General features: G+C 43.3%; 1 protein-coding gene across 1 annotated transcript in view; it reads right to left on the reverse strand.

Annotated features, from left to right (window-relative positions):
* Positions 1-13,650: 13,650 nt before the first annotated feature.
* PREP (prolyl endopeptidase) overlaps positions 13,651-27,408 on the reverse strand; it is a 121,868-nt gene continuing 108,110 nt past the window's right edge. Inside the window, exons 11-15 of the mRNA XM_040474281.1 lie at positions 27,245-27,381; positions 24,416-24,510; positions 21,238-21,369; positions 17,429-17,585; positions 13,651-14,400 (exon numbers count right to left, since the gene is read on the reverse strand). Coding sequence (XP_040330215.1) covers positions 14,106-14,400; positions 17,429-17,585; positions 21,238-21,369; positions 24,416-24,510; positions 27,245-27,381 — 816 coding nt within the window. The 3' untranslated portion in view covers positions 13,651-14,105. The remainder of the gene's footprint in view (positions 14,401-17,428; positions 17,586-21,237; positions 21,370-24,415; positions 24,511-27,244; positions 27,382-27,408) is intronic.

Here is a 27,408-nt window from a genome sequence, read left to right on the forward strand (position 1 = left end):
CTGTCAAGTCCATCTGATCCAATGTCTCATTCAGGGCCCTTGTTTCTTTATTGACCGTGTGTCTAGATGATCTATCCATTTCTGTAAGTGGGGTGTTAAAGTCCCCTGCAATTAGCACATTCTTCTCAATAAGGTTGCTCATGTTTATGAGTAATTGTTTTATATATTTGGGCGCTCCGGTATTCAGCGCATAGACATTTGTAATTGTTAGCTCTTCCTGATGGATAGACCCTGTCACTATTATATAATGTCCTTCTTCATCTCTTGTTACAGCCTTTAATTTAAAGTCTAGTTTGTCTGATATAAGTATGGCTACTCCAGCTTTCTTTTGGCTTCCAGTAGCATGATAAATAGTTCTCCATCCCCTCACTCTCAATCTAAAGGTGTCCTCAGGTCTAAAATGAGTCTCTTGTAGACAGCAAATAGATGGGTCTTGTTTTTTTATCCATTCTGATACCCTATGTCTTTTGGTTGGCGCATTTAATCCATTTACATTCAGTGTTATTATAGAAAGATATGGGTTTAGAGTCATTGTGATGTCTGTATGTTTTATGCTTGTAGTGATGTCTCTGGTACTTTGTCTCACAGGGTCTCCCTTAGGATCTCTTGTAGGGCTGGTTTAGTGGTGACAAATTCCTTCAGTTTTTGTTTGTTTGGGAAGACCTTTATCTCTCCTTCTATTCTAAATGACAGACTTGCTGGATAAAGGATTCTCGGCTGCATATTTTTTCTGTCTAGCACACTGAAAATGTCGTGTCAATTCTTTCTGGCCTGCCAAGTTTCAAAAGAGAGATCAGTCACGAGTCTTATAGGTCTCCCTTTATATGTGAGGGCACGTTTACCCCTTGCTGCTTTCAGAATTTTCTCTTTATCCTTGTATTTTGCCTGTTTCACTATGATATGTCGTGCAGAAGATTGATTCAAGTTACGTCTGAAGGGAGTTCTCTTTGCCTCTTGGATTTCAATGCCTTTTTCCTTCCCCAGTTCAGGGAAGTTCTCAGCTATTATTTCTTCAAGTACCCCTTCAGCACCTTTCCCTCTCTCTTCCTCCTCTGGGATACCAATTATGCGTATATTATTTCTTTTTAGTGTATCACTTAGTTCTCTAATTTTCCCCTCATACTCCTGGATTTTTTTATCTCTCTTTTTCTCAGCTTCCTCTTTTTCCATACTTTATCTTCTAGTTCACCTATTCTCTCCTCTGCCTCTTCAATCCGAGCCGTGGTGGTTTCCATTTTGTTATGCATTTCGTTTAAAGTGTTTTTCAGCTCCTCGTGACTGTTCCTTAGTCCCTTGATCTCTGTAGCAAGAGATTCTCTGCTGTCAGCTATACTGTTTTCAAGCCCAGCGATTAATTTTATGACTATTATTCTAAATTCACTTTCTGTTATATTATTTAAATCCTTTTTGATCAGCTCATTAGCTGTTGTTATTTCCTGGAGATTCTTCTGAGGGGAATTCTTCCGCTTGGTCATTTTGGATAGTCCCTGGCGTGGTGAGGACCTGCAGGGCACTTCCCCTGTGCTGTGGTGTATAACTGGAGTTGGTGGGCGGAGCCGCAGTCAGACCTGATGTCTGCCCCCAGCCCACTGCTGGGGCCACAGTCAGACTGGTGCGTGCCTTCTCTTCCCCTCTCCTAGGGGCGGGATTCACTGTGGGGTGGGGTGGCCTGTCTGGGCTACTTGCACACTGCCAGGCTTGTGATGCTGGGGATCTGGCGTCCTAGCTGGGGTGGGTAGGCAAGGTGCACAGGGGCAGGAGGGGCAGGCTTAGCTTGCTTCTCCTTAGGTGATCCACTTCAGGAGGGGCCCTGTGGCAGCAGGAGGGAGTCAGATCCGCTGCCGGAGGTTTGGCTCCGCAGAAGCGCAGAGTTGGGTGTTTGCGAGGAGCGAGCAAGTTCCCTGGCAGGAACTGGTTCTCTTTGGGATTTTGGCTGGGGGATGGGCGGGGGAGATGGCGCTGGCGAGCGCCTTTGTTCCCCACCAAACTGAGCTCTGTGGTCCGGGGGCTCAGCAGCTCTCCTTCCCTGTCTTCCAGCCTTCCCGCTTTCTGAGCAGAGCTGTTAACTTATGACCTCCCAGATGCTAAGACACGCTTGCTGTCGGAACACAGTCCGTCCGGCCCCTCCGCTTTTTGCAAGCCAGACTCGGGGGCTCTGCTTGGCCGGCGAGCCGCCCCTCCGCCCTGGCTCCCTCCCGCCAGTCCGTGGAGCGTGCACCGCCTCGCCGCCCTTCCTACCCTCTTCCGTGGGCCTCTCGTCTGCGCTTGGCTCTGGCGACTCCGTTCTGCTAATCCTCTGGTGGTTTTCTGGGTTATTTAGGCAGGTGTAGGTGGAATCTAAGTGATCAGTAGGACGCGCGGTGAGCCCAGCGTCCTCCTACGCCGCCATCTTCCCTCTCTCCTCCTTATTTATTTATTTTTGAGAGAGAGACAGAGAGAGTGAGTGGGGGAGGGGCAGAGAGAGAGGGAGAGAGAGAGAATCCCAACCTGGCTCCACGCTGCCAGCACGGAGCCCGATGTGGGGCTCAAACTCACACACCATGAGATCATGACCTGAGCCGAACGAAACCAAGAGTCGGACTCTTAACCAACTGAGCCACCCAGGCGCCCCTCTCTTTCTTGTAATTGATAAGTTTCTGTAGTGTTATAATTGGCTTTCTTTCTCTTTAATTTTTGTGTATTCTTTGATAGGTTTTGGGTTTTTGATTACCATGAAGTTCATATATAACATATTAACTATATAGCAGTCTGTATTAAGTTGATTATCACTTAAGTTCAAAAAATGTTAAAAAAAAATGTTTTACTCCCTCCATGTTTTATGTATATGCTGTCATATTTTATATCATTTTATTCATAATTTTCTTACATCTAATTATGGCCACTTCTTTTTCCTTAAAGTTCCTTTAACATTTCCTATAAGGCTGGTTTAGTGGTATAAACTCCTTTAACTTTTGTGTGTCTGGGAAACTCTTTAGCTTTCCTTCAGTTGTCCATGATAACCTTGCTGGGTAGAGTATTCTTGGTTGTAGGTTTTTTCCTTTCAGTACTTTGAATATATCATGCTACTTGCTTGTGGACTGCAAAGTTTCTGCTGAAAAATCAGCTAATAATTTTATAGGGTTTCTCTTGTATATAATTTTTTGCTTCTCTCTTGCTGCTTTTAAAATTCTCTCTTAATAATTAAAATATTAAAGATTAAAGATAATGTGTTATGGTGTGGACTTCCTTGGCTTTATCTTGTTCAGAACTTTCTATGCTTCTTGAACCTGAATGTCTATTTTTTTTCTCATAGGTTAGGAAGGTTTTCAGCTATTATTTCTTCAAATAAGTTTTCTGCCCCTTTTTTTCTCTCTTCTCCTTCTGGGACTCCTATAGTGTCAAAGTTTATTTCCTTGATGTTGTCCAAAAGATCCTTTTACCTGTCCTCATTTTTTTCTTTCAAGATTTTATTTAAACTCAAGTTAGTTAACTTATAGTGTTATATTGGTTTTAGGAGTAGAATTTAGTGAATCATCACTTACATATAATACCCAGTGCTCATCACAAGTGCCCTCCTTAATGCCTTTCACCCATTTAGCCCGTCCCCCATCCACCTTCCCTCCAGCAACACTGTTTGTTCTCTACAGTTAAGAGTCTCTTATGGTTTTCCTCCCTCTCTGTTTTTATCTTATTTTTCCTTCCCTTCTCCTATGTTCATCTATTTTGTTTCTTAAATTCCACATATGAATGAAATGGTATGTCTTTAACTAATTTCACTTGGCATAATATAGTCTAGTTCCATCCACATTGTTGCAAATGGCAAGATTTCATTCTTTTTGATGGCTAAGTAATATTCCGTTGTATAAATATACCACTTTTTCTTTATCCATTCATCAGTTGATGGACATTTGGGTTCTGTCCATAATTTGGCTATTGTTGATAGTGCTGCTATAAACATTGGGGTGCATGTGCCCCTTTGAATCAGTATTTGTGCATTCTTTGGGTAAATACCTAGTAGTGCAATTGCTGGGTTATAATATAGCTCTATCTTTAACTTTCTGAGAAACCTCCACACTATTTTCCAGAGTGTCTGCACCAGTTTGCATCTCCAGAAGCATTGTAAGAGGGTTCCTCTTTCTTCACATCTTCACCAACATCTATTGTTTCCTGAGTGGTTAATTTTAGCCATTCTGACAGGTGTGAGGTGGTATCTCATTATGGATTTGATTTGTATTTGTATTATGAGTGATGTTGAATATTTTTTCTTGCATCTGTTAGCCATTTGTATGTCTTCTTTGGAGAAATGTCTGTTCATGTCTTCTGCCCATTTCTTGACTGTATTATTTTTTGGGTGTTGAGTTTGATAAGTTCTTTATAGATTTTGGTTACTAGTCCTTTATCCAACATATCATTTGAAAATATCTTCTCCTATTCCATCAGTTGCCTCTTAGTTTTGTTGAATGTTTCCCTTGTTGTGCAGAAGCTTTTTATCTTGATAACATCCCAATAGTTCATTTTGTTTTTGTTTCCCTTGCTTCTGGAGATATGTCTATAAAGAAGTTGCTATGGCTGAGGTCAAAGAGGTTGCCGCCTGTGTTCTCTTCTAGGATTTTTATGGCTTCCTATCTCACATTTAGGTCTTTCATCCATTTTTAAATTTATTTTTGTGTATGGTGTAAGAAAGTGGTCCAGTTTCATTCTTCTGCATGTTTGTGTTCAGTTTTCCCAGTACCATTTGCTGAAGAGACTGTCTTTTTTCCATTGGATATTCTTTCCTGTTTTGTTGAATAGGAGTTGACTACACAGTTATAGGTCCATTTCTGGGTCCTCTGTTCTGTTACATTGATCTATGTGTATGTTTTTGTGCTGGTACCATACTGTCTTGATGAGTACAGTTTTGCAATACAGCTTAAAGTCCAGAATTGTGATGCCTTCAGCTTTGTTTTGCTTTTTCAACATTACTTTGGCTATTCAGGGTCTTTTGTGGTTCCATTCAAATTTTATAATTGTTTGTTCTAGGTCTGTGAAGACTGCTGATGTTATTTTGATCGGCATTGGATTGAATGTGTAGATTGCTTTGGGTAGTATAGACATTATTTTTTAAAATTCTTTTCTCTTTTTGCTGTTAAGCTGTTAAGCTTAGGTGCTTTTCAGATCCCACTGATATGTTCTTCTGCATCAGCTAATCTGTTGATTAAATTTTGTTTTAAAATTTTTAATGTTTATTTATTTTTAATAGAGAGAGAGAGGGAGCATGGACAGGGGAGGGGCAGAGAGAGAGGGAGACACAGAACATGAAGCAGGTTCTGGGCTCGCGGGGCTAGAACTCACAAGCCATGAGATCATGACCTGAGCTGAAGTCAGACACTTAACTGACTGAGCCACCCAGCTGCCCTAAATTTTGTTTTAAATTTCAGTTACTGTATTCTTCAACTCTGATTCGTTCTTTTTTTGTATTTTCTGATTTCTGCCAGTCTTTCCTCCAGCCCAGTAATCATCTTTACAATCATTACTTTATATTATTTATCAGGCATATTGCTTATCTCCATTCCATTTAGTTCTTTTTCTGAGGTTTTGTCTTGTTCTTTCTTTTTGAACATATTCCCCTGTCTCTCCATGTTGCTTGACTTTCTCTTTTTGTTTCTATAGATTAGCAGAACAGCTGCTTCTCCTAAACTTGAAGGAATGGTCTTAGGTATGGTCATCCCCTATATAGACTGTGTGCTTGGTGACTTTTGCTGGCTTTCTGGAGCTGTGGACGGTGTGGGCCAGGGGTCTTAGGGCTCTTTGTGCTGTAGGCACCTGGAAAAACAGCTGAAGTTGAAATGGGGGCAAGCTGAGGGTCCCAGGGCTCTATGGACAGAGGGCACCTTGACAGGATAGCTGAAGCTAAAGTGGGTTTAAACTGAGGTTTCCAGGGTTCTTTGCACAGAAGATGCCCTGTAGCAGTGGCTGTAGCTAAGGTGGGGTATAGGCTTGATGATCCTCCATGAAGCCAAGGTGGGGTATAGGCTAGGGTATTCCATGCAGGGGGCAACCTGACAGGATAGCTGAAGCTAAAGTAGGCATGGTCCAGAGTGGTCACAGGGCCAATATGCCCAGGCAGGAGAGCTGAAGCCAAGGGGGAGCAAGCTGGGGTGTCTTGGGTGCTAAGCACAGTGGATGCCTTGGCCAGGTGACTGGAGCCAAGGCTGACATGAGTGGGATTGTCTCTGAACAGAGAGTGCCCTGGTGGGGTGGCTGGAACAGGCACAGGTGGGGTAGGCACAGGCGGGGAATTTCCAGGGTGCTTCATGCAGGGAGCACCCTGGTGATGTAGCTAGATTTGAAGCAGATGGAAGTCAGAAGGTACTGGAACTCTCTGCATTGGAGGTACCCTGGAAAGCTGTCTGAAGCCCAACTGGTGTAGGCCTGGAGTGTTCCAGAGTGCTTTGCTTTGCACCTTGGTACAAAAGCTGTTGCTATGATTGCTAACCAGGGGTTTCCAGGCCCTGTGGCCACCTTGGTGGAATGAGTAGGCTGATGTGGGCTAGAAGCCCAGGGCTCACTGACAGGCAGGCTTATTAGGATGCCTGGGCTGTACCCTGGTCTGTGCTTTGAAGGTGGAGGGAGAGTGTAGACTATGTCTAGCAGTTCCTCTCACCTAGAGATGATTCCAGAAGCTCTCTTGCTGTTTGGCAGAATTCTAGGGCTGGTTCTTTTATATGATAGCTATTCTTTTAAATTGCAGGTTGGTTTGTTTGTTTTGTGCCCATGGACAGATAGATCTGCTCCCAGTCCCTCAGTACCATCCCTCCCCACTACTGTTTGCAGCAGTGGAGGGGTCCTTTGCTACCATCTCTTGCTGTTCTCTTTTGCCATATTTTGTTGTGCAGAAGCTGTTCAGTTGGCCCTAGTTCTTCTTCAGGAGGAATTGCTCTATAAATAGGTATAATTTGTTGTGTTGCATGGAGGAAGTGAGTTCAGTGTCTGCCTACATCACCATAAGACTGGAATTCTAGATGGGTCTTGTAATTTTATCCATTCAGTCACTCTGTGTCTTTTGACTGGAGAATTTAGTCCATTTACATTTAAAGTAGAGCAACAGGTATGTACTTATTCCATTGTGTTAATTGTTTTATGGTTGTTTTGAAAATCCTTTATTCTTTTCTTGTTCTCTTCCTCGGTGACTTGATGATTTTCTTTAGTGGTATGCTTAAATTTCTTTCTCTTTCTCTTTTGTGTATCTACTGTGTGTTTTTGCGTTGTGATTACCATGAGGCTTACATAAAACAACTTATAACAGTATTTTAAGTTGATGATGACTAAGTTCAAACACATTCTAAAGCTCTACAGTTTTTTACTTCCCTCTGACTCCACAATTTGCTTTTGATGTCACATATTACATTTATCTTGTGTAGCCATTAATATTTTTTGCAGTTATGGTTATTTTTATTACTTTTGTCTTTTAACCTTCATACTAGTTTTATAAATTAACTCACCATTTTTACATTAGATTATTCTGAACTGTATAATATATTTACTTTTGCCAGTGAGCTTTATACTTTCATATGTATTGCTCTCACTAATTAGCACCTTTTCCTTTCCTTTCAGCATTTCTTAGAAGGCATTTCTAGGGGCGCCTGGGTGGCGCAGTCGGTTAGGCGTCCGACTTCAGCCAGGTCACGATCTTGCGGTCCGTGAGTTCGAGCCCCGTGTCAGGCTCTGGGCTGATGGCTCAGAGCCTGGAGCCTGTTTCCGATTCTGTGTCTCCCTCTCTCTCTCTGCCCCTCCCCCGTTCATGCTCTGTCTCTCTCTGTCCCAAAAATAAATAAACGTTGAAAAAAAAATTAAAAAAAAAAAAAAAAGAAGGCATTTCTAGTAGTGATGAACTCTACAGCTTTTGCTTGTCTGGAAAACTATATCTCCTTCAATTCTGAAGGACAACTTTGCTTGATAGAGTACTCTTAGTTGACACTTCGTTTCAGCACTTTGAACATATTATCTTGCTCCTTTCTGGCCTGCAAAATTTCTGCTGAAGAATATACTCATAGTCTTACAGAGTTCCCTTGTATGACAAGTTGTTTTTCTCTCTTTGCTTTAAATATTCTCTCCTTGTTGGGGCGCCTGGGTGGCTCAGTCGGTTGAGCGCCGACTTCGGCTCAGGTCACGATCTTGCGGTCCGTGAGTGCGAGCCCCGCATTGGGCCCCTGTGCTGACAGCTCAGAGCCCGGAGCCTCTTTCAGATTCTGTGTCTCCCTCTCTCTGACCCTCCCCCATTCATGCTCTGTCTCTCTCTGTCTCAAAAATAAATAAACGTTAAAAAAAAATTAAATATTCTCTCCTTGTCTTTAACACTTTAATTATGTGTCTTGGTGTGGATCTCTTTCAGTACATATGTTTTTGAACTTTCTGGGCTTCCTGGATCTTGCTGTCAGTTTCCTTTCCCAGGTTGGGGAAATGTTCAGCCATTATTTGTTCAAATAAATGTTCTGCCCCCTTTTCTCTCTTCTTCTGGGACCCTATAATGTGAATGTTGGTCTCTTTGATCTTGTCCCATAAGTTCTTTAAGCTTTCTCATTCTCTTTTCTTTTTGCTGCTCTGATTGGATGAGTTCCACTGCCCTGTCTTCAAGTCCACTGATTCTTTCTTTTGCTTTATCTAGTCTGCTATTGAACAATGTAGTGTGTTGTTTTTTTTTTTAGTGCAGATATTATATTTTTCAGTTCTGTGACTTCTGTTTGGTACTTTTTTATATTTTTTCTTTGTTGAAGTTCTTACTGTGTTCATCTATTCATCTCTCACGCATGGTGAGCATCTTTATGACAGGTACTTTGAACTTTTTATCAGGTACATTACTTACCTCTGTTTCATGGAGGGCTTTTTCTAAGGTTTTGTCTTAACCTTTTGTTTGGAAGGTATTCCTGTTTCTTCATTTTCTTTGACTCTGTGTTGGGTTTTTATCTATTATTTAAAATAACCACTTCCCCAATTCTTGAAGGGGTGACCTCATGTTACCTTACTATTGAAACCTATTGTTCAACCCTGCTCTAGCTCTTGATTGTCTGCCAAACCGTTGTGATTGTTCAAGCAGCCTATTATAGTCTTGGTGGCTTCCAGTAGGTGAGGGTGTACCAAGATCTCTCAGTGCCTTAAAGGAGAGTATCTCAGTCAGCACCTAGATTCAGGCTGATTGGAAGCCAGACACTCAGACAGCAGCTTTTAAAATATGCCATTATTCCTCTTTCAGGGGAAGACTGGACATTTCTGTGTGCTCCCTCTGTGCTGATCCTTGGGATAATAGCTAGTTAAGAACTGTTTCTTTGTTTGCCACCATTAACACAAGAACACAAGCCCTGTGAACACAAGTACCTCTGGCCACGAAAGCCAGGCTATCAAGGGATGTGGTATGGCCACAAATGCTGGAAACTCTGATGATATGGGGCAGGACAGAGGCAGGAAGATGATGACACCTGCCAGCCTCCCTGGTCTCCAGAGGGGATTGTAGTTTTCCCTTAGATGTGTTTTTTAAAAAAATTTTTTTTTAAATGTTTGTTTATTTTTGGGACAGAGAGAGACAGAGCATGAACGGGGGAGGGGCAGAGAGAGAGGGAGACACAGACTCGGAAACAGGCTCCAGGCTCCGAGCCATCAGCCCAGAGCCCGAAGCGGGGCTCGAACTCACAGACCGCGAGATCGTGACCTGGCTGAAGTCGGACGCTTAACCGACTGCGCCACCCAGGCGCCCCAACTTAGATGTGTTTTTAATGAGAAGTTTGCCCCTTAGGCCACAGTGATGAAGATAAGCTAATAGGCCTCTTTCACAGAAATACTAGAGGTGCATTTCAGACTGCTGTCTCTGGCGAGGAGGGAGCCGCTTAAGAACTGTTTCTCCATTTGTTGCAGTCCTATGAGACTCACAAATGTAAGTCCCCCAGGCCACCAGAGCCCAGTGTGATCAAGGGTTGCCCTTAGGCAGCAGCTGCAAAATCCACGGCACCAGATGTGTGAATGAATGCCTTTCCAGGAAATACTGGTGACACGGAAGGAGGCAGAAGGAGAGTGTGAAAATGGCTCCCACTGGCCTCTGTGGTCTTCTGAGTAGTTCAGTAGGCTGCTATGTGTGTGTTAAGTTAGAAGCCTGTCCCTCCCTCAGGACAAATCTTTAAGATAAGCACACAGGTGTTTTTCACAGGAAGACTGGGCACTTTTCAGTTGGCTTCCTCTCCGCCGAGCTCTGGGGGTGGCCAGAGCAGTCTGCATGAGCCCGTTAAGAACTGTTTCTTGGGTGTGTGAAATGGGTGAAGCCGTCACAAGGCATAAACTTCCAAAAGTTTTGGGGATGTCATGTCCAACATGGTGACTATAGTTAATAGCACTGTGCTGTACATTTGAAAGTTGCCGAGAGTAGATCTTAAAACTCTTAGAATTTTCTCTATTCTCATGGACTTTGCATCTTTCAAATTAAAACTGTGAGTAGACTACAGAAAACAAAAGTACTTCTCATTTTGCTATAGCCTCCGGGTCTCATGGTCACAAACACCATTGGCTGTCAAAGCTAGATGCTTTGGGGGCTCGTCTCTTAGGTACAGATCTTAAAAGTTGGGGTGCCAGATGTGGGGTCCAGACCCTTCACTCCTCAGGAAGAATCTCTTGAGTTGTGAGTTCCCCCTGGGTGGCCGTGCTGGGCGTGGGGGGTGGGTAAGGTAAGATTGTGTCTCAGCCTCTCCTGTTTCAATGTGTGTTTTCTTATTTTCCCAATTCATAGGACTTATCTACTTGTGTTTCTTTTAGAGGACATCATTCTGTATGTAGCTGTAGATTCAGTGCATCTGTGGGAGGAGGTAAGTTCAGGACCCTCCTATGTCACGATCTTGAACAAGAACCCTCTTGTTTATGATCTTAGTACTACAATAGTGGGTAAGAGTACAGACTCCAGGGTCCAGCTGCCAGGGTTACTGCCCTGCCTGTTCACTTCCTGGCTGGGGAACTTAGGTCTTTGTTGAATGGGGGTAAGGGTAGCAAATGGCTTGTAAGGTTGCTTGAGGACAGAGTGCTTAGGGCTGGGGGGCACTGTGGACTCAGCAAAATAATTTATCCTCTGTCTTCTCCATCTGGAGGGTCAACTTCTTGAGGGCAAGACTTTTTTTCTTGGCACCCCTGCCCCCTAGAATGAATGGATGGAGACTATGGCTAAATATTCCATATTCATTGGCCTCAGCCCTCATCCCACTGGCCTGACTATTGCATTACAGTCTGATCTCTGCTTTTTTCTGGGCCCCTCACAGCTTTCAATCCTGTCTTTCATGCACCTTTGGGTCTTTGTAGCCTTTCTGGTCAATGGCTATGTTGTCTGTCCCAGGGAACTCCCCAAGGCTGGTGAAACTGTGTATAATACACAGACCGGTGACAGGCTTTCTTGGGTGAAATTTAATCTTTCCAGCAAGCAGCACCATTTGTGTGTAATTGCCGAAGTTCTAGTGGGAGTATTAGGACACAGTAATTGCCAAATTTTACACTATTCCAGGTGTGTACACATGAAGCATGGTAAATGTGACTATTTCACAAAAGCCACAAATGCTCTATGGTGTGTGTAGCAAGGCCCTGTGATGAGGCAGTTAGACTACCTGTGCAATGTGTGCAGCTTTGTTTTCAAAACACCGTAGATCAGTGTAAGACAGAGCGGAGGGGCAGAGCACTGGACAGGAGAAGGTGGCATCTAATAGGGGAGATACCTGAGATTTGGGAAGGAGCCAACCTCATATACTTCTAATGTTTAAGGCTTAAGAAAGCTACCTGCAGGGGTGCCTCAGTAGCTCAGTCGATTAAGCGTCTGGCTCAGGTCGTGATCTCAGTTTGTGTTCGAGCCCCCCACATCAGACTCTCTTCTGTCAGCGTGGACCCTGCTTCAGCTTCTCTGCCCCTCCCCCACATTTTCTGTCTCAAAAAAAACTTTAAAAACAATTTAAAAAAAAAGCTACCTTCAGTTTGTGGGCTCAGTTAACCAGCTAAAATCTAGATGTGAGAGAACTCGCAATTAGAGACCAATTATTTGGTAGGCATTTTTTTTTTTTTTAATTTTTTTTTTTCAACGTTTATTTATTTTTGGGACAGAGAGAGACAGAGCATGAACGGGGGAGGGGCAGAGAGAGAGGGAGACACAGAATCGGAAACAGGCTCCAGGCTCTGAGCCATCAGCCCAGATCCCAACGCGGGGCTCGAACTCACGGAGCGCGAGATCGTGACCTGGCTGAAGTCGGACGCTTAACCGACTGCGCCACCCAGGCGCCCCGGTAGGCATTTTTATAAGTGTACCGTATTGCTTATTTCTCATAATTACCACTCACTGAGAGTTGGGATTTGAACCTGGGCCTGACTGACTTCTCCTGAAGCTGAGACCCTACCCACTGCATTTTCACTTTCCACTGTTAAGTAGGAGACCTCATCGGCAAAGTAGGGCTGGATTTTGTGCCAGCTTGACAATGCTCTGGACTGACTGGGAACAACCCAGTTGTTCGTACCTCAAATGACCCAACTGGTCTAAGGGAAAGGCTGCCTCTCGCTTATCTATGCAACTGTATTTTTTTCCCCTGCCATGCTGGTCAGCAGGTGCATGGCAGCTAGTGTTAGCATCTCTCCCGGTAGGTGGTGGGTGGTGGTGATGTCAGTCTGTACGTGCTGATAGCGGGCGGCACACTTTTCTCGGGGGGAGGGGGATACAGTGCATCACATGTTCGATGACAGCCACACTGTATACATTTCTTATTGAAACTCTGATAGAATACCTGATTCTAGATGAGAAAGTAGCCACCTTTCAGCTAGGCTTGCTATGTAGTGATATATACTTGACAGAAAACGGTGTCTAATTTCAGACCTCAATGTGAAAGGCAGAGCTCTAAAGAAAAGCACAAATATGTATGATTGGAAAATCGGACTTATCTGGGGAAGTACAAGTTAATGGAATAACGAGGTGATCTTTTAAACTTTTTTAAGGTTAAGATACTTCCTACAAAGTAGTGGTTTTATTTTAGTCATCTGATGAAGCAAGACAAAGAAGAAACTGTTTTCTTCTCATAAATTAGATCAGCATTTCCCAGACTGATGCCCAAAGGAACAGTGTTTCATGAGATGTTAATGCCTTGAAATGTTATGAACTATACTTTGAGGAATGGTATATCCTCCTCCTAAAGACGTGGGGTGGCAGGGGTGAGGGACCGAAACTGTTTAAGTCTGTTCCTCAGTGGTCCGTGGGGGGAAACAGCTTGGGAAATGCTGGAATTTCTGATTTTAAGGTAAGTTTGGATAAATGTATCTGGGTAGTTCACTCGTGTGATCTCTTAGTTTTATATGCTAGGTACTCTGATGTCCAGGATAGTTTGTAACCAAACTGATAGGTCAATAATCTGAAGCTTCTGGTCTGCTGCTTTTTAAGAAGAGGTGTCCAAAGCAAAAGAGCCCTGGCTCCGATGATCGGCTGAGTGGTTAATACAGAGGAGAGTGAGCCTGCCTCTAATGGCCGCATCACAATAAACCAGGGAGCTGGAATGGATGCACTCAACCTCTTCTCAGGGCTGGCCTTCTAGGACTTCCTTGTTTGGAAACTAACTTGTACGGAAAGGCGAACTGCTTTTCCAACACAAAAGTGATGTGATCCAGAATGCCCCTCAACACAAAGGAACCAGAAATCAAGCCTCCCATTCTTAAATAACATTTATTATTGTTGTAAAGAAGTCTTTTTCATGAGAACAGCTCTCACATTTAAAGCTATATTGGTTACGGTTACAGAAGCACATTTCACTGAGTGCTCTATATGAAGTGTGCCCGACTACGGCTCTGAATTCAGCGATCTATTATTCACGATGTGTTGGCTGCCATTTAGCTATTTATCCAAACATGCCTTTTTAATTTTTTTTTTTTTTTTTAAAACATGTGCCTGCACAGGGTGGAAAAAGAAACGCCAAGGGCTTGCTAAAAAGGAGAAGCCTAAAAAAGATAAAATTCCCGCAGCAGTTCTGTTCAACTGCAGTCTGTGAGTGCGGGAATAGTGTCCACGTGGGGAAGCATGATGCCCAGTGGTTTCTCCGGGTTAACAGTGTGAAAGCCCTTGAGGTTTTCCCCGGCTGTCAGGAGGGAGTGGGAAATTCCATTTACTGAATCCAGTCGATGTTCAGGCACCGTGCTATGAATGCAAACATATCCGAGACTTCTTCTATCACTTTGGCCGTGGGCTTCCCAGCCCCGTGGCCTGCCTTGGTGTCCACGTGGATAAGCAGGGGGTTGCTCTGCTTCCGGCTACGGCCCACGATGTACTGAAGGGTGGCAATGAACTTCAGGGAGTGGAGTGGGACCACGCGGTCATCGTGGTCGGCGGTGAGGAGAAGCATGGACGGGTACTGGATGTCGTCTGCCTCCGGTAACTTCACGTTATGCAACGGAGAATATCTGAAAGACAAAGTCAGTTTCGTGGGGCCAGATATCTAAAGCAAAGTTGTTTGTTCGCTAGGCTCATCAAGGAGGACTTGTGGGCCCAGTGAGCGAGGCAGCATAGCAGCTTAACTTCTCCAGCGATGGCTGCAGCTAGCTGGCACACGGGGGACTGCCACAGACCCTGCCTGCATCGTCAGCTGGGCCCTAGCGGGCTGCGCTGTTGGAAACCGGGCAGCGGTGTCATGTATTTGCTCGCGCTTTGGAAGACTGTAAAAAGCAAAAAACTCACGGGGCTGTTGAAATGACCGTAACTATATATGCACACTTACGGTCTTGAATGATTCCCATACTCTTTAGACTTACTTTTTCGCGACTACAAAGCGGACTGACTTTAAACCACTGATTGTGGACGTCATAGGTGCAAGACTTTCTTTTGTTGGAAAACTTCGAATTTCAAGTTACAGCTTTTTGCCCCTTTAATGTCTATGAAACTTTTATTCCAGGCTCAGCTTGGCAGTCTTGGGAAGAACACGGGTCCCTCTGGGCCTCTTGCCGGCTCTCACAGGCCAGCAGGAAGAAATGGCCTTTGGCCGATGCTGATGGAGTTAGCGGAGGAGCAGAGAGGAGGCGCCTTCTGAAGCACAGCCTTCCAGGTAAGCTAACAAAAGGGTTTTAAGAATAAAAGTGTAGCCAAATTAAACAGTAATTGATAGTAGTTAGGTGAGCAAGATGTCTTATTTTTTCTTCACATCTGACTCAATATGGACATCATGTCTTGCAGAGCGCTCGGTATTAATGAATACCATCAACTATTTTAGTAGAGTTTTATTTGGAGGGTGAATAGTCAAAAACAGTAAAATTTCTGCTCACTTAACCATATCAAGACTGAGAAGTTCTGGAGGTAAGCCTCCCAACAGAAAAGAGGGGGGTGGCAATGGATCAGTTTTCTGGTTCATTTAAGAGTGCTCTTGGATCAACCCCAGATAAGGGTTAGTTCTTGGGGAAAAGGGTTTGGAAAACTCTGCCTACTCAGAATACCAACCCCTACCTGTGAGATTCACACACATGCCACACTTCTACATCAAAGATTCTGAGAAGTTCTGTGGAAAATTTATGGAAGCTATTCCCAAACTTGGAAATTCAGCTCCTTCATTGGGGAGACCCCCTTTAGTCTCCGGACGGTGCTTCATGGGACACGCTGCAGGGTTTGAGCAGCTCCTGGTAAGGCCCCCTCTGGCTCAGCTTGTGGTGTAGGGCTGAGCTCTCTGCTCATTTGGGAACAGGAGGGATGAGGAAACTACTGCCCTGCGAGTGCCAGTTTGGAAAATTAAAGTCTAAAGTAGGAATATCCCAGACATCTTGAGAGAAAAAAATACTTAGAACCTTCTTTCCCCCCAAATTAATTTTAGAAGTATTAAGTTCCATTGAATATTTTGTTGCCTTTGATAAACAATTCAGTCAGTATTTTCAACTGAGTTTAGATGGGACTTCTCTCCCTACGTGTGTATTTTCTTTAATTTGAACTAGAGCCTCTTTAAATATTCAGCTTTTACTGGTATTTGCCAATGAGGTTATCTGTGTGTTTAAAAGTATTTAACGAAAAAACTTTAGTCATTTTAGCTGAATCTCTAAGTGAGGAGCTAGCCACAAAAAGCACTGAAAGAAAAAGTTTCTGGAGAAATTATTGTACTGAAATTTAAAGTTGACTGAGAAGGTTGGGACAGGGGACACAGAGCTCTTCCACCATCCTAAGGGCAATTCCTAACTGCTGCTGATAACGGTCTCCAAACCCCTAAATGTGGGAAGTGAAAAGAATGTAGCTTGCAGTCTGGAAGAGTCTAAACACCTGCCATTTTCTCACTGTTCTTGCCAAAGTGGTTGAAGGCGAGGAATGAAGCTGTGCACTACTTTCATAGTTTCAAATATACATGGTTACACTGAGAGAACAAAATAAGTTTAATGTACTTGCATACATCTCTATTTCCTTCTTAAAAAATTCCATATATAGATGTAAAGTATGATGACACCTTTTTCTATTATTTTGTGATTGCTAGGATAACAAATTACCATAAGTTTGGCAGCTTTTAAAACAAGACAGATATCTTTTTTTTTTTTTTTTTTCCTTAAGAGAAAGAATCCCGAGCAGGGAGCCTGCTCAGTGCAGAGCCTGATTCATGGGGCTGGATCCCATGACCTTGGGATTATGACCTGAGCTGGATGCTCAATTGACTGAACCACCCAGGTGCCCCACATAGATTCTCACAGTTCTTTCGGTCAGATGTCTGGGCTGGCCCAACTGGCTTCTCTGCTCTGGGTCTCAGCTGAAATCCAGGTGTCGGCTGGCTGGGCTCTTATCAGGAAATTCTGGGAAGTAAATCTATTTCCAGACTCATTCAGTTCCCATGTGGTTACAGGACTGAGGTTTCCATTTCTTTGATGACTGAATGATGGCTGGGGACTGTTCTCAGGTCCCACAGGCCCTTCCCCCATTTTCAAAGCCAGCAATGGCAGATCTAGCCCTCATGATTCCAATCTGACCTCCCTTTCTGCTGCATTCCCTGACTCCAGCCAGAGAAAGTCCTCTGCCTTTAAGGGTTAGTCACTAGACTGGGCCCACTTCAGTAATCCAGGATTATCTCCTTATTTTAAGGTGAGCTGACTGGTGACCTTAATTTAATCTACAAAGTCCCTTCACAGCAGCACCCAGATTAGTGTCTGATTAAAGAAACCAGGGGACAGGAATCCGGGGTGGGGTGGGGCTTATAAGTCTGCCTATCACATCTTTGTAGTTTGTTGTTGTTAAAGATCAAAACAAGGAAGACACATAGGTATTCCCATCACTTTCCCTACTTTTGCAGTAAGTTATATGCAAATATGAGAAACTGTAGAGGGCAAAGAGTCAAACACTTATCTTTCTGACTCTGTTCAGTAGTATAATATCACACGGTTAACACACACACACACACACACACACACATATACGTATACGTATATCCGTATATATACGTATATGTATATATATCAATATGAATTCAAACCTTACTTGATAAGCCATTCGAAGTGTTGTTTGCTGTCTGAGCACCCATAATCGGTGGTCCAGGCATGACCAATGGTATATTTATGGAACTTCAGCATGTCCATTACTCCAACTTGGGCAATAACACAACCGAAGAGGTCAGGACGCTGATTTGCACAAGCAGCTGAAAACCAAGATAGAAAAGGGAGGCAGTCTCTCATTAAACATCTAAATAAACAAAAACAAAATAACACTTTAAATATTTTCAGAACCATGGTTATCCTTTTTCCTAGAGCACAGGAAGAAACCATCATAAATCCCCTGCCTAATGGCCATAAGCTTTTCTCCCTCCTTTCACTATATCTGAGGGGTAGGGTATTCTCACCAGGAATAGAGCTTTATTCCCCAAAGTGAATCTCAATAGGGGAGTGTTATTTGGAAAAACTCAAGGACTTCCTGGAAAATCTGTGTCTCCTGCTCCCTTTCCTTTTTTTTTTTTTGTTTCCACGAAGAAAACTTGTTCAGGATCTATGACATAATAAGAAATACATATTTAGTCCCTGTCCCCAGTTCCTAGCACAGAACTCCTAAAACTCTTGGGATTTCCTGAGTGATAGGGGTAAGAAATAACTGGCCCCTTTCAACCATACCTGAGTTTATGCTAAAGAGGTGGGGACTGGTGGCCGGAAGAGCCAAGCATGTGATTGGAGAGGTGGATCTTTAATCCCCACCCCTGACCTCTGGGGAGGGAGGGGCTGAAAATTGAATAACAGCTAATGATTTAATCTATCATGCCTGCACAATAGAACCTCCGTAAAACCCCTTAACAGTGGAGTTCAAAGAGCTTCCAGGTTGGCGAACACACTGAAATACCGGATGGGTGGCATTCCCGGAGAGGGCATGGAAGTTCTGTGAGCACCCCTCTAGCCCATCCCCTACTCTATGCATGTCTTCCATCTTACTGTTCCTCAGGTCTATGAACTGTTCTGGCAGATTCTCAAACCTGAGGAGGCAGGTATGGGAACCCCAACTGATAGCCAGTCAGTCAGAAAGACAAGAGGCTTGGACTTGGGTGTCTGAAGTGGGGGCAGTTTTGTGAGTCGGAGTTCTTGCCTTGTGGAGTCTGTGCTGACTGTGGGCAGTATCAGAACCGAACTGAGCTGTAAGACATCCAGTGGGTGTCTGGAGAGTTGGCGAATTGGTTGATGTTGGGGGAAAACCCCACACACGTGGTGTGGGAAGTGTCGTGAGTACAAACTGTTCATACAGCCCAAGGCAGGGCCTGAAACCCAGAACGGGCTCTAATTAATCAACTAAACAGTACACATTCTTGTACTGTTTTAAAATATTCTTCTTTGTATACTTAAGTTATATAAATGTATTTCTTTGTTTTGATAATTCAACAAGTGTTTATTGAACATCCTGCTGTGTGCTGGCACTGGAGATATACCAGTAAATGTTTTAGTGGGAACGATAAGTGAACAAGCAATTCCAGTATGGGCAAGTCTGGGTGCTATGGAAGTGGGGGGTAGGGGTACCAAACCCGGTGTAAGGCAGATAGGGAGGCTTTGCAGGGGAGTCACATCAAAGCTGGCATGACGAAGAGTTAGTCAAGAAAATCTGGGCTTTTCCTGCCTCTGGCAAAAAACCTAGTTCGCACCTTAATTCTGATTTCAGTCCTCATTCATAATGCCAGATCCTGAGTCCTACCCTGGGGGACCCTGATTCTCTCACTCAGATGTGAGAGGGGCTTTTCATAAGCCCCTTTTTAATAAGCATTCAACACATTGACAAAGGGAAATCCAATTCTGCAAGTTCCTCATGGGACCAGGTTTGCCAAAAGACATAAACCAGTTCCTGAATATCAAACTGAAAACATAAAGGAGTTATTGGATGAAAGAGTAAATTATAGAACAATTCTCCCACTATTAGAATCAGATGGTATTTTCAATATCCCTTCTCATTAAATCTTAGATTTGCCCTTAATGCTTCTCTTTTACACCTTCACATACAATCCACGTGCAAATTCAGTTCACTCAAATTCAGGACACACCCAGAATCTGCTCCCTTCTTGCTACCTCCATCGCCACACTCCAGGGCCACGCCACCACTGGGCCTCATTGGGATGGAGGCCTCCTCCCTGGCCACCTGCCTTTCTGCCCTCACCTCCCCTTCCGTCTGCCCTGATTGATCCCATCACAAAATAAGTCAAATTATGACACTCCCCCAAAGGCTTCTTATTTCACAGAGTAAACTGGGTCTTCTACACTGGCTACGGGGTCCTGCCTGCTTTCGCCTCCTGCCGTCTCTCACCTCTCCTGACACTCTCCCTCGCTCACCATGCCCAGCAACAGACATGGGCCTCTTTACTGTCGCCAGAATGCTCTGTGCTCTTGCTGGCCTCAGGGCCTTTGGTGTGTTGTCTGCCTCCTCCACTAGAACAAAAGCTCCGTGGGGTCAGAGGTGGTGTCTGTGTTGTTTGAAACTGTATCAATGCCCTGTCTAAATTTGAACAAATTATTTTGGACGTATGTATTTTACCTCCATGGGAAAATTTTTTCACAAGACTATATTCTATTTTTTACAAGACTACCCCTCTTTACAAGAGGGGTAAAGAGTAAAAACAGGTAGGTATTCAGGTTTTGCAATGACTCAGTACATTTCAAGGATAAGGAAACTGAGTGAATGTGCTGTCCTCCCTGAACCCTCTTCCAAAACAGTGGATTTTCACATGTTTTTAACTTGTGCCTGTAAGTCCAGCCTACATTTGTACAACGGCCCGTCATATCCTAATGACGTTGGGTGTAGGACCCTAGCAAGCAAAGCCCATAAATGTTCGTTACCAAGTGAAATTTAACTACCGAAAATTAGGACAAGCCACTTTGAGGCAGTGCCACTTACAGGTGAAAGGAGACTCTAAAACCATAGTGTTGGGGTGCAACCCCAGCATCACACACTTTCCAGCTGTGTGACCCTAGGCAAGCTACTCAACCTTCAGTGCTCCTGAGTCATCAGGAAAACGGGACTAACCCAATCCCAGTCAGTTCCTGTCTCTTGGGCTGTGTGAGTGTCCAATGAGAATATGCATGAGAAGAGCTCAGCCCTGGGCCCAGCACAGGTGCTCAGCAAGTGAGAACTAACAGTATGAACTCGCTCATTACTGTTACGCTCTGCATCCATCTGTATGCTACCTCATTTTCTCCATCTCTCCTCTCGCTGCACCCACAGCACAGGTGTTCAACAAATGTTTCATGATGATCATGCAAGTTCTGAGTAGCACAACCATAGGGGTTATCAGGCTCAGTCCCGTGATGGCTGAACTCTATAAACCTGTGGATCCGTGTGGGGTCAGGGTCCTACCCAGTGTGCAGCTCAGAAGAGCTCAGGGCAGACAGGTGGGACAGCTTTTCAGGCTATCATGAATCAAGTCTACGTAAGATGGGTTCAGCAGTATCTTTTTTTTTAATGTTTATTTATGTTTCAGAAAGAGGGAGAGAGACAGAGTGTGAGTTGGGGAGGGGCAGAGAGAGAGACACACATAAAATCTGAAGCAGGCTCCGAGCTGTCAGCACAGAGCCTGATGTGGGGCTCAAACCCATGAACTATGAGATCATGACCTGAGCTGAAGTCGAACGCTTAACCGACAGAGCCACCCAGGTGCCCCTCAGCTGGGTCTTTATGTGTCATTTATCAGGTACCTACTCCAATACAAATGGGTTTTGTTATCTTTGGACCACTGCTCCCATCCATGAGCCAAGTAAATCAAGAGCTGTCTACAGTGTATCTGAAAACCCCCAGAGTGTTAACTAGTAAGTACAATAAAATCCAGTTCTCACCCACTAAGAGGCCTCCATTTGAACCTCCATTAATAGTCAGCCTCTTGGGAGATGTGTAACCTTCCTTGATGAGATATTCTGCAGCATGCTGAAAGTCATCAAAGCAGTTCTGTTTGTTTGCCAAGATACCACCTGCAATGTGCCAAAGTGAAAGACTGGTTAAGAAACAAAACATTAAAAAAAGACAATTTTAACCTAAATGGAATTCAAATGATAGGGCAGAGTTTCAACTATTGATCACTTAAACACAATGGGCTGACACCACATTAAGAATATGCATCATGGAAATCCATCAATACCACAATCACCAAGCCATACGGTGGATTTGTATTTTTCTAAATACAATGGCAGTGCCCCAAAGAGAAGAGATGATCTGTTATGTCAGAGAACCATGAGGACCAAAGTATGAAAGCATGTAATCAGAATGAACCTAGGTTTTGGAGAAGCTGAACTTAACCTCGAGCTGTGCTCAACCGTTTCTGAGCTCCACCTAGTGAACAACGATGGGGCTGTGTGTGCCTCCCCCACCCGGGGACGACGGCAGTGCTCTGCACAGGTGTGCTTCTCAGCCCTCTCCCCTTTGCAGGAGACTGAAATCCTAACGATGAGAAAGAAGTTCTTCGGTTTTGCTCTTAATTAAGGAATGTAAGCAGGAATTAGGTGGGAAGGTAGTGCTGCAGAGAGCAGCCTATTACAGTTCCTCAGTTCTTGAATGAAGATCTCAGACATCTCCCCAGAGAATCCGGATTTCCTCATCTAGAAGTCATCCAATGTATACAACTATGCAAATTATGTAAAGAGGGGAACATTTGTAAGGTCTTGGAATATCTAAAAGTGAAGGCCAAAAGTCAAAGATGTACCCTCAAAAGAACAGATGTCTGAAATAACTGCCTATGAAATGAACAAGAAGCAGGCATAGCTCTAATTAGATATCTGAGATTAACCACTTCTACAGAAATTCAATTAAAGATGAAGCAGTGCTACGAAGAAATTTTTTCATATCAAAACAAATGTTATTAAAATTTTAATCAGAAATTATCAGTGAATTAGAACAGCTAGGATTACTTAGTTTCCAGAAATAATATCATTTTGGGTATATGACTATATTTTCTAAAGAGCACTAAATTTTAAACTCCATACATAAACAGAACGGAATTTAGATATATCAATGTTCAGTATACTGGGGTCTAACTGGAAAAGTACATTTCTGGTCCTATGCCTAAATCTGGAGAAGTTTATGAATCAGTTTAAACACGGCACAGATCGTCTACTCTTAGCCTCCCTCGAGCTCCAAACTCCACCCAGGGCTTTTGGACAATAAGTTGGTTCTAATTAATACAGAGATGAGAAAGAGCACTGTGCCTATCATACATAGCATGGTAGACACCTGACGACCAGAGGGGTTTTATGGGGAAGAATCTGGGTTCCCCAGGAGAGGGCCACAGGACCAGGAGTCCACGTAGGGGTGTATGTGAGTTAAAACAAACGCGGTCATTAGTAAATCAGGTGTTTCAGGTGATCCAGACTTAGCATACGGATTTGGGATACGAGTCAAATATATGGTATGTAGAGATTTTCTTATTTGATCAATCATCTCTTAATATCCCAGTATGATTTTAATGTAATTAAACTCTTAATATCAGGTCAGGGTCAAAATTACACAATGACCATTGATAAAGTCTTTGGGGATGACACATGGGAGTAGTTGACCTAATGATGGCAGGCAGGTCAGGAGCCCATTTGTTAATGAGAAATACTCTTGCTAAGATGCTCAAATAATTTATCTGATGTCAGCCCTTGGGGTGCTTGGTGAATGTTCAGTCAGACCTGGCCTTTCCTACATCTTGACATGTAACAGGTACTTCTGAAAAATCTCTTTACAGATCTATCCTCATCATTGCGGACTGGATTTGATGCAGAAAAGGCCTCAAATTTGGGAACAAGTAGATATACACAGATCTGCTGTTCCTACTGTGGGAAAAGACCCCTTTAACCTGGGGCTGCTGACCAAGCACTGGTGGCCACCTTTGTCCTAGCAGGCTTTCTCATAAATGATGGTCAGGGGTCAAGAGAGGGGAGAAACCTGGGGCTGTGAGGGTGAACGTGTGTTCCTGCATCCTCCTCCAGCTATTGGTTAGTCTATGAATTCCAGATACACAAAAGGCTGGGAGAAAGGATGTACCCCATATATAAAGAAAAGGAAGAGTTAGGGCTTTAAAAAATTATTACAGTCTGGAGAATGAAGTTTCATATAGAAGCAGTATTCTCAGCCAACTGGAATACACGTTTCAGGAGCCCAGAGACCGGAGCCTAAATCATTAAAACCAGAAAAGACAGGGGCGCCTGGGTGGCGCAGTCGGTTGAGCGTCCGACTTCAGCCAGGTCACGATCTCGCGGTCCATGAGTTCGAGCCCCGCGTCAGGCTCTGGGCTGATGGCTCAGAGCCTGGAGCCTGTTTCCGATTCTGTGTCTCCCTCTCTCTCTGCCCCTCCCCCGTTCATGCTCTGTCTCTCTCTGTCCCAAAAATAAATAAACGTTGAAAAAAAAAAAATTAAAAAAAAAAAAAAACAGAAAAGACAAAGGACGGAGCTCCTGGGTCTAAAACCTGCCCATCATGGAGTCACAGCAGCAAGGCCAGGAGGATGCTACTTCTCAGCAATCATGGGAAAATCAGAGAAAACAAGGAAAGAAATGCCCAGGAAGCTCTATTTTAGATTACTCTTTTTCTTTTAAGAGAAAATGACCTATTTGAGAGAGCCAAATAATGCCACACAACCAACCTGGTATTTACTAAGAAGAGACAGAATAAATACCAAAAAGTGCCCTGCAGATTCACTTTTGACAGTGATAGATAAAAATGTACCTAAGTGCATTGCTAAAAAACAAAACAAAAATGAAAACAAAACAAAAAAAACCCCACCAATTCTGATTATGGTCTAAAAGGAATGTTTCTGAAAAATACATACTTCATTAGATTAAAATAAACAGATTACAAAGGGAAACAAAATGTGAAAACACGGACTTGTTTTTAGAGGGGCAGTGGTGCCTACAACATGTTTGAAAATACCTTATTTTTCACTTGTCTAGCCAAACACTTTTCTGCTCCTGACCCCGTCAGCTCATTCAGACGTAGCTTTTGCTATGCCACGTCTGTGTTTCTGTAGAGAAAATACTTCACCTTTATGCCACGTCTCTCCGTATTCGCCGCCTCCTCTGATGTTGGCCACTGCAAGGACACCGCCCATGTGTCTCACAAAGATGAGCCTGGACACACTGAGAAACAGAACAAACAGTTAACCTTCTGTTAACTGCCTGGTAAGGACCATGTTGTCTCCCTCCATCAAAAAGAAAATGTATCCCTGAAGACATTCCACATGTAAAATACTGAAATAGGAGAGATTCATATTTTTGTATTATTTGATTAAAGTGAAAACTATAAAAGTTCTGATTAATGTTTAACTGCAAAGTTCATATATTTTCATGAACATTCGGTTTATCTCATTTTTCTATACTGGTAAATATTTTACTATACGACGTGGGAATACATAATTCATTTTTTAAACTTTATTTTTAGAGAGAGAGTGTGTGTGTGCAAGTGGGGCAGAGGGGCAAAGGAAGAGGGAGAAAGAGAGAGGGAGAGAATCTTAAATAGGCTCCACAGTCAGCATGAAGCCCCATGTGGGACCTGATCCCGCAACCCTGGGATCATGACCAGAGCCAAAATCAAGAGTTGGACGCTCAACCGACTGAGCCACCCAGGCACCCTGGTAATACATGATTCACAATGCAAACAGAGAAAGAACCAGAAGCCCTCATTTCATACTGAGTCCATCTTTTAAACAACCGTATCGGCAAACTGAGTATCACCAGCCACATGACACAGCCCTGGTGTGAATAGCTCTGGGCTGGCAGGAATCCCTAGTGGTGGTCCCTGCTCCACTGTTTCTGGTATCTTTCTCCTAACTATGCAAGTTGGAAGAAAGAAACCTCTTTAAAATATGGGTTTTAAAGAGTGTTTCCAGTTTTACAGACATTAAGATGCTAAATTAGGTAACATAAGGTGTGAGAGAGGTAGAGGAGACCAAGGACACAGGCCAGAAAGCAAGCATGGAGGTCTCAGGGCTGGAGAAGGTTTTCTGGAAATAAGCACTAAATAAGCACTATAAATAAGCACTAAATAAGACACTATAGCATAAAGTTGCTAGGAGAAAGAGTTAAGTAAGTCCTTTGGGAAATTTGGATTTTGTTTTCTCTTCCTCTTTCCAGTCTGACCTTCACAGTGCTGAATGACATCTATTTGCTGTTAGCTAAAATTAATTGTGTTTTGAGAAATGTTCATGAAAATTTTATCGTTCTCCCCTTTTAGTAACTGGGGAAATGCAGGTCTCTGTAACCTGGGACTCTAGATGGCCTGAGTGGTAATTTCCCGAGTCTTGAGGATGCAGAGAAAGGGAGTCTGGGGAGGCGGTCATACCACACGACTGGATTGGCCAAATGGATTTCCAATCATTTGGTCTTCTCATCAAAATTTTTCATGCACCCTTGATGGTCTCTACGGAAGCTCCCAGCCTATCTGCTGGGTCCTGGGATAGAAATGGTACAGGGACCCTCCCTTATTCATCTCTCAAATCCCCAAAGAGCAGGATTAATAACTATTTGTACAAATGAACGAAGATAAGCAGTTTTAGCTACAACAGATCAGCGGAGAAATCCATGTTGTCTCTAAGTCCCACTGTAGCGACTAAGGGAAGCGAGGCTCAGGGTGCAAGTCTCTGACTTGTTCACTGAAGCTTGGATTTCATCACTTTGAGTGATAAAGAGGGGCACACAATGACATGGCAGCCCACCTGTAGCTCAGGCCCTGCCTAGAACAATGGTTGGTGCAGAGGCGGCTTGCAGGACGTAGAAATAGCACTGTCGCTGGACAGTGAATGAAGAGCAACCATTACTCCACTCATCTGACTGGCTTCCCTTCATTTTATTCACATAATGATGCCTCACAAATCCTCTGAAAATATTGGTCTACATGATGATTTTACAACTTCATTAGCTTGTCACTAACAAAAGGATAAAATCAAACTCTTTAAGCAGATATCCAAGGCAGTTCATAATATCAAGTATTTCAGGACAGGGACGTGTTTCATACTTGATCAAGTCCTAAGTACTTAGCTGTCAAAGGCTCAAAACAAAGTAACAGTTTCCTTGTCTTCAAATTTTGGGCAGCTATTTGAATCTACTCTGAATTTATGTCCTGGTAGTCACCTGTCCATACATTTCTTCCTGAATATGACCAGATTTCCTATGAGGCTCTATTTAGAAGTTGGCTTAAAGCTGGTCTTGCTGGTAGGAGACTCCTCGTTTTTACCAAAAATGTTCACCATAAACTCCGTTTTATACTGTGAATCGGATACTGAAATCAAGGTTGCAAATAACTGACAGAAGATGTTTAAATAATAGCAAATGTACCAATGCAGATTTTCCCCCCTTGAACAATACTTGTTGGTAAATCATCACATAAACCGAACAGTTTAAAATGAAGTAACAGAATATACAGAAAATATACTGTGGTAGAATGTTAAGATGGTCTATTTTAAGACTCTGTGCTGCTGAAAAATATAATCATTAGCTGAAAAAACATTCCCTCTGAAAAGAATACTGAGGACAGTGGCGTGACAGCAAATGATAAACACTGAAGGTACAAGCTTCCTTTCTGTAAGACCTCAGCTGATGCTAACCTTCTGTAGCCTGGCAGCTATATATAGCCTCAGCATCTAGTTCTCAAACAACCCGTTCACTGAAGACATAAAATTAGCTTGTAAAGGATCCTGAAATTCCTGACCCAAAGTATACATACTTAACACACAACCCTGCTCCTCCACAAAAACAAGCAAGAAATATACAGTTAAATACACTTTAAAAATGAGTTAATAGTCTAGTCTCTGGTCTCTTCCCACTCTATGGTGAGGATTAAATATACGCTGAAGTTCCAAGAGTATCCTGTGCTTACCTGTAGTTGGGTGTGATAGATATGTTGAAGCCGCCGTAGCCATATAAGAAAGCAGGATGAGAGCCATCCAATTTTATGCCCTTTTTATGTACAATGAACATTGGAATCTTTGTACCATCCTTACTGGGGTAGAAAATCTAGAACAAAAGAAAGTAGAGTAGATT

This window comes from Herpailurus yagouaroundi, unplaced genomic scaffold (genome assembly GCF_014898765.1).
Source record: "Herpailurus yagouaroundi ecotype Mexico unplaced genomic scaffold, PumYag 139, whole genome shotgun sequence".
In the NCBI taxonomy this organism is placed as follows: Eukaryota; Metazoa; Chordata; class Mammalia; order Carnivora; family Felidae; genus Herpailurus; species Herpailurus yagouaroundi.